The sequence below is a fragment of the Notothenia rossii genome, assembly GCF_949606895.1.
Source record: "Notothenia rossii genome assembly, chromosome: 9".
NCBI lineage: Eukaryota > Metazoa > Chordata > Actinopteri > Perciformes > Nototheniidae > Notothenia > Notothenia rossii.
Window position 1 is genome coordinate 4,440,599 of NC_136907.1, and position 7,500 is coordinate 4,448,098.

General features: G+C 38.5%; 1 protein-coding gene across 1 annotated transcript in view; it reads left to right on the top strand.

The window, feature by feature from the left end:
* Nucleotides 1–2,371: 2,371 nt before the first annotated feature.
* The window catches only part of arhgef12b (Rho guanine nucleotide exchange factor (GEF) 12b), a gene marked incomplete at its 5' end in the record, with an annotated part of 31,262 nt that continues 26,133 nt past the window's right edge, over nucleotides 2,372–7,500 (top strand). The window contains 5 exons of the mRNA XM_079648654.1: nucleotides 2,372–2,377; nucleotides 2,639–2,716; nucleotides 4,021–4,137; nucleotides 4,685–4,801; nucleotides 6,215–6,322. Of these exons, the coding sequence (XP_079504780.1) occupies nucleotides 2,372–2,377; nucleotides 2,639–2,716; nucleotides 4,021–4,137; nucleotides 4,685–4,801; nucleotides 6,215–6,322 (426 nt within the window). The remainder of the gene's footprint in view (nucleotides 2,378–2,638; nucleotides 2,717–4,020; nucleotides 4,138–4,684; nucleotides 4,802–6,214; nucleotides 6,323–7,500) is intronic.

Genomic DNA, 7,500 nt, shown 5'->3' on the forward strand with positions numbered 1-7,500 from the left:
TCCTCTTCTTCATGTCTCTTCTACATCAACATGTGTCCCCTCTTCTTCATGTCTCTTCTACATCAACATGTGTCCCCTCTTCTTCATGTCACTTCTACATCAGCATGTGTCCCCTCTTCTTCATGTCTCTTCTACATCACCATGTGTCCCCTCTTCTTCATGTCTCTTCTACATCAACATGTGTCCCCTCTTCTTCATGTCTCTTCTACATCAACATGTGTCCCCTCTTCTTCATGTCTCTTCTACATCAACATGTGTCCCCTCTTCTCCATGTCTCTTCTACATCAACATGTGTCCCCTCTTCTCCATGTCTCTTCTACATCAACATGTGTCCCCTCTTCTTCATGTCTCTTCTTCATCAACATGTGTCCCCTCTTCTACATGTCTCTTCTACATCAACATGTGTCCCCTCTTCTTCATGTCTCTTCTTCATCAACATGTGTCCCCCTCTTCTTCATGTCTCTTCTACATCAACATGTGTCCCCTCTTCTTCATGTCTCTTCTTCATCAACATGTGTCCCCTCTTCTCCATGTCTCTTCTACATCAACATGTGTCCCCTCTTCTCCATGTCTCTTCTACATCAACATGTGTCCCCTCTTCTTCATGTCTCTTCTACATCAACATGTGTCCCCTCTTCTACATGTCTCTTCTACATCAACATGTGTCCCCTCTTCTTCATCAACATGTGTCCCCTCTTCTTCATGTCTCTTCTACATCAACATGTGTCCCCTCTTCTCCATGTCTCTTCTACATCAACATGTGTCCCCCTCTTCTTCATGTCTCTTCTACATCAACATGTGTCCCCTCTTCTTCATGTCTCTTCTACATCAACATGTGTCCCCTCTGTGGAAAGAGACTCTGAAAGTTTCAGGAACAAAGATTCTCTCTCTTTTTGATCCATTTCTATAAAAACCTGTCTGAAAATGAGCTGATCAGATTTTGGCCACTTTATGATGTCATAACGATGTTTTGTCTTGAGTAACCATTAGCCAATCAGCAACCAAGGTAACCCCCCCCCCCCCCCTTATCACCTGAATCTCCTCCTAGAGCTCCATTGAGTTCTTTGTAACCAAATGTCTCTCAGAGAAATATTTTTTCTAGACTGTGTCTCAGGGCTTCTTAACATTTATGAAACTATTAATGTGTAGTACCAGATTAACGGGAAGAATCTCAGCTAACTGAAGATATGGACAATTTTTACCAAAACAAAACACAAGTCTCAAAAGAAGCGTCTAAATGACCCCTGAGCGAAAAAATGCAAACTGACTTTGGCACAGAACTCATGATAAAGATACCCTTATTACTTATCGTAGCTGCACATACAATATATCCGATTAAAGCTGAGACTCCACAGATTATAGGTATAGTACCTTTACGGAGCTTTTAAGGGAGATCGTCTCACCGTAGCTGTCTATCTGATCAAAAGACCGTGATCAATGGCATTAAAACGAAAAAAAACGCGGCTGAATCGGTTGATCCATAGGTTGATAATGTGTCTGCCGCTTTGAAAAAATTATTTATAATCCATAATTCAATTTTTATGTAAAAATCGGAGAAAAAAAGTTAGCTGCTAATAGTAGACAACAGAGTGTATGCAGCTTCCGGTTTTGGCTACGCGTCACTCTCACTCCTTATTTGGTAACGTGTTAGTATGTGTAGAACCTTCCCTCGATTCCATTGGCTCTGACGGTTATAAAGAGATGTCACATGTCAAAATCGACCAAGGGGGGCCAGAGATATGGAAAATCCACCCAAATGGCCCCAGAAGTGTTTTTTTTGGTGCTAAATCTCTTCTAAAAAGGTCAAATTTCACTTTTTTGCATCAATCTTGATACAGTGTACTTATTATATGTTGTACTTTGGATTCCTAAAGCTTTTAGTCTACTAACCCATCATCCAAGGGTAGTTTTCACTATAAGTAAAAAATAATTTTTGCACGGACACTATAATTTACAGTGTTTTACTGTGTTCAATCTGAATTTTCTTTAAAGTAAAAAACATCTATATTGAATCTGACTTTTTTACATCCAACTCACAGGTTTATCATTACTTTGAGAAAAAAGATTATTAATTTAACCCTTTTAGAAGGGAAGATATGGTCATTTGTTCTGGGAATGTCATTTTCGAGCCTGAGACCTGAAACACAGGCTCAGGGTTGAACAGGTTAAATGAAATGACTGTATTTTTTATCTGTGTTTCAAGAAATCAGCAGCTCATTGTTTTATTATCAGCCACTGAATGTGTGAAACTAAAGACTTCTGTTTGACATCGAATCAGCAGGTCACCATTGAAAAAGAGGTCAATGATCTCAATGGCTTTTCACCTGAATAAATAAAGGTTTTGAATTGAATTGAATTGAATCAGAAATACATGCACGTAGATTGTTCCCTGTAGAAATGATCTTTATCTCTTAAACTTTCTCATGCAGTTCTTAAATTAGACGGCTGGAATCTTTTACTGTATGATGAATTTCCACATTTCCCTTTTTACATTAGTCCTCATCAGAATCACTTCTCTTTCTCTCTGTGTGAACCTCAAGCTCCGTTCAATCCCTGTGTGTTACAGGAGAATAATGATGTAATGATGTATTTTTAAACATATGTTCTCACTATTTCGCCTCATTATTTCCTCCTTTAGGGTGAGAATAAAACCAGGCACAGTGAGAGGGTGGACCTCCTGCAGAAGATGCTAACCAAGGAGCAGCAAGACCTGCAGGTGTGTGAGATACATTTAAATGATTATATAGACAGTATCCTATACACAATATTTACAATGTGGTTTGTTTGCATTGTACAGTATGTCCTTCTGTTCACTTTACTCTTGGTGTATTTGGGAAGAGGTGGGAGAAGTACTCAGATCTTGTACTTGAGTAAAAGTAGAAGTACCCAGATCTTGTACTTGAGTGAAAGTAGAAGTACTCAGATCTTGTACTTGAGTAAAAGTAGAAGTATTCACATGTTGTACTTGAGTAAAAGTAGAAGTACTCAGATCTTGTACTTGAGTAAAAGTAGAAGTACTCAGATCTTGTACTTGAGTAAAAGTAGAAGTATTCACATGTTGTACTTGATTAAAAGTAGAAGTACTCAGATCTTGTACTTGAGTAAAAGTAGAAGTATTCACATGTTGTACTTGAGTAAAAAGTAGAAGTACTCATTTCTTGTACTTGAGTAAAAGTAGAAGTACTCAGATCTTGTACTTGAGTAAAAGTAGAAGTAATCAGACATAGTAAAAGTAGAAGTACTCAGATCTTGTACTTGAGTAAAAGTAGAAACTACTCAGATCTTGTACTTGAGTAAAAGTAGAAGTACTCAGATCTTGTACTTGAGTAAAAGTAGAAGTACTCAGATCTTGTACTTGAGTAAAAGTAGAAGTACTCAGATCTTGTACTTGAGTAAAAGTAGAAGTACTCAGATCTTGTACTTGAGTAAAAGTAGAAGTACTCAGATATTGTGATTCAGTAAAAGTAGAAGTACTCAGATCTTGTACTTGAGTAAAAGTAGAAGTACCAGAGTGTAGGAATACTCTGTTACAGTAAAAGTCCTGCATTCAAAATGTTCCTCAAGTAAAAGTAGAAAAGTATTCTCATCAAAATATAGTGAAAGTAGCGACAGTAAAAGTAGTCATTGTGCAGATTGGTCCATTTCAGAATAATAGATATGATATGTTTTATAATGATTGATCATGAAAGTGTTCTCAAAGCTGGTAAAGGTGCAGCTAGTTTGAATGACTTTGTATACTGCAGGGTAGCTTGTGGATTTACTCCAGGTGGAACTAAAGTCTGATTTAACACTTGATTAGATTTCACATCATTCATCCACATCTGAGAAGTAACTAAAGGTATTAAATACATGTAGTGGAGTAAAAGTACACCATGTACCTCTGAACTGTAGTGGAGTAGAAGAACAAAGTATCAGACAATGGAAATACTCAAGTAAAGTATCTCAAAATTCTTCTTGAGTAGAGTACTGGATTAAATGTACTTAGTTACTTTACACCTCTGTATTTGGGATGCGTTCCAGGTGAAGGAGGAGGAGCACAGCAGGAGCCCTGGTCCTAAACTCCTGAAGGAGGTTCAGGAGGTTCAGAAACACATCTCTCTGCTGCAGGAGAGGCTCAGCAGAGCAGCCGCTTCACAGGTTAGAAACTACTCTTTAATATTACCTTCATTTAACCGACACGTTTATCTAAAGCAAGGTACAAAGAAGGATTATAAGATGTCCGGTTCAGAACAGACAGAATCCTGCAGGTACATGAGCTATAAATAAGACAAGCTATCATGTATTTGAATGTCTCTATGGTGCAGTGGAAATACAGTTGCAGCTTTGATCCTCACACAATTTGAGTCAGATGATGCCAGGTGGAAATATAAATAACATTATTTGTACAGTATATGTTGTCAACCTCCTTCATCCATGCTCAGAATGAAGCTTAAACCACCTTGTCACGTCCGCAGACTTCACCTTAACAGGATCTTATTTCTGCATTTTGACTTGTACCATTGCGTCTCTTGAACTATTTTATTTCTATTTATTTTTGTATGTATATATACATTGTGTATTGCGCTGTAGGAGGAGCCTGGGACTAAAGACTTTCATTGCCAAATCTTTTTACAAATGACAGTAAAGTCTTTGAATCTTAGATCTTTTACACTGGACACTTCTATGTTCTACATGTGTGATTTAGGATGGAGCTGCAGGGTCCAGGAACGGTGGGGAAGAGGAGGGGGACGCAGGACCTCAACACACCCCTTCCTCTCCGGGGGAAAACAGCACCGACGGACCCTCGACCAACAACAACTCAGTGAGTATAATCACCAGTGGAGGAAGTACATTTACTCAAATATAGGACTAAAGAACTATTTTTTACATGTACTCTCAATTTTATGCTATATGAACTTATCATCCACAACATTTTGTATCAAAGTCAACTTTATTGTCAATTTTTTCAGTTTGTGTGTACAGAGAGATGGAAATACACCATTTCCCATAATCCTGAATACAAAAACAAATATATATGAAAGCATGTATAAAAATATGTATATACTGTACACAATGTACACTGAACAAAAATATAAACGCAACACTTTTGTTTTTGCTCCCATTTTTCATGAAATGAACTCAAAGATCTAAAACATTTTCTACATACACAAAATAACCATTTCTCTCAAATATTGTTCACAAATCTGAAAAAATCTGTGATAGTGAGCACTTCTCCTTTGCCGAGATAATCCATCCCACCTCACAGGTGTGGCATATCAAGATGCTGATTAGACAGCATGATTATTGCACAGGTGTGCCTTAGGCTGGCCACAATAAAAGGCCACTCTGAAACGTGCAGTTTTGCTTTATTGGGGGGGTCTGGGGGGGTCCGAAAACCAGTCAGGTTTAACCCTAAAACATTTTTTAATGTGTCAGTGGGTGACATGTTAAATATTATATTCTTTACTCCACGACATTAATTTAACACACATAATTGCTAGCTACCATTTTATATATAAAAAGTAAAACACATGATATGCTTATATGATATGATGCAGTATTATTCTACACATGTAACCCTTAACTTCATATGAAATACAGTATATTTGTTGTGGATAAAAAGGAAAAGAGAAATTTAGCTTCCAAAGTACTTTCATTCCTAATACTTTAAGTACATTTTCAACTTTCCCACGGTATGATGTTTGAGTTTTAGGCAGTTTTTTTAAGACAATAAATAGTTTGGATGCTGCTGTTGAAAGAGGAACGTCTTTATTAATACACTGTAGGAGTATACATGGTCTAATGTAACAACAGGAAGTCTGAAGCTCTGCCCACACAGACTGCTTTGTAATAACTTCCTCTGCTCTCTCCTATAAATAGGGATTTGAATCGCTCCTTACTTTCCCAACTCTGGGGATTTTCCAGCATTCAGCAGCAGACTAAACAATCAATTAGTGTGTGTGTGTGTGTGTGTGTGTGTGTGTGTGTGTGTGTGTGTGTGTGTGTGTGTGTGTGTGTGTGTGTGTGTGTGTGTGTGTGTGTGTGTGTGTGTGTGTGTGTGTGTGTGTGTGTGTGTGTGTGTGTGTGTGTGTGTGTGTGTGTGTGTGTGTGTGTGTGTGTGTGTGTGTGTGTGTGTGTGTGTGTGTGTGTGTGTGTGTGTGTGTGTGTGTGTGTGTGTGTGTGTGTGTGTGTGTGTGTGTGTGTGTGTGTGTGTGTGTGTGTGTGTGTGTGGTAGATGCACAGCAGCCCCCTCATACAGACGCCCTGTCAGAGCCCAGATATCAGCCGACGGGACGACCTCGATTTCCGGCCGTCTCCTGAAACAGAGGACACTCCCGACACAGTAATGAGACAAAACAGTTGTTTTTATCGTACTGTTACATTTTTATCGTCCTAATGTGAACTCTTACCTGTCCTGTCCTTGGTTTTACATTTCATGCTGCTTTGACACCTGCATTTCCCTACAGGGGTATATTGTGTTATTTTAATAATATTACTTAAATCAACACTAACAGCTGATTGTTAAGATAGAATGGGAGGGATGAAACACTCTGTAATGGTCACACATGCAGAGCACACAGCACACACGTGTTCTCTGCTTTTAACCCATCCTAGCACCAGGAGTCTACTAGGAGCAGTGGGCAGCTATTGAACAGCGCCCGGGGAGCAATGGGAGTGGGGGGGTGTCCGGTGCCTTGCTCACGGGCACCACGGCAGGGCAGGAGGTGAACTGGGACCCCTCCAAGTAGCAGTCCACACTCCATATTTTAGGTCTGTTCGGGGACTTGAGCCGGCGACCCTACGGCTCCCAGTCCAAGCCCCTCCTACTGACTGAGCCACTGCCGGACTACTACTAGCTAATTAAGTGTAGAAAAGATGTCTGAAATGTGTAGTTAATGAGGCTCAGAAACACAGAATGCTACTTGAAGATTGTTTGTGTTTGACATGTTTTACACAAACATGATTATACGTTTTTCCCATAAATAATAACCTATATTTCTATATGTGGCAAAGCTAATGCCACACACACACACACACACACACACACACACACACACACACACACACACACACACGGCATTAAGAGACCATGTCCATTGACTTGTATTCAATATAAATATGACACAACACAGAACGAACTAATCCAAATTCAGTTTTTAATGTGAGGAAAGAAGCAAGAAAACACAATTTTATCATGAAAATAATGATAATACTCAGAAGAAATGAATTCGTCGTCCTATTAAGGGAGATAAATAATGACATTGGGAGGTTATATACAGTATAGATTCTCATTTTATTGTTTCACTTTTTTACGTGAATGTGTTTTAGTTTGGCTTTCAGTGCATTATCCCTCTGAATTCTGCACATTAACTGCACATATTTTATTCCAATCTTATTTCTACGATTTCAACCATATTCAATGTAAATATTGCTATATTATTTAATGTTATTATAGTTTACTCAAAATAGTTTTCTATCGTTGTTTTTAAAAAAAAAATCTTTTTATATATGCTTATGCAT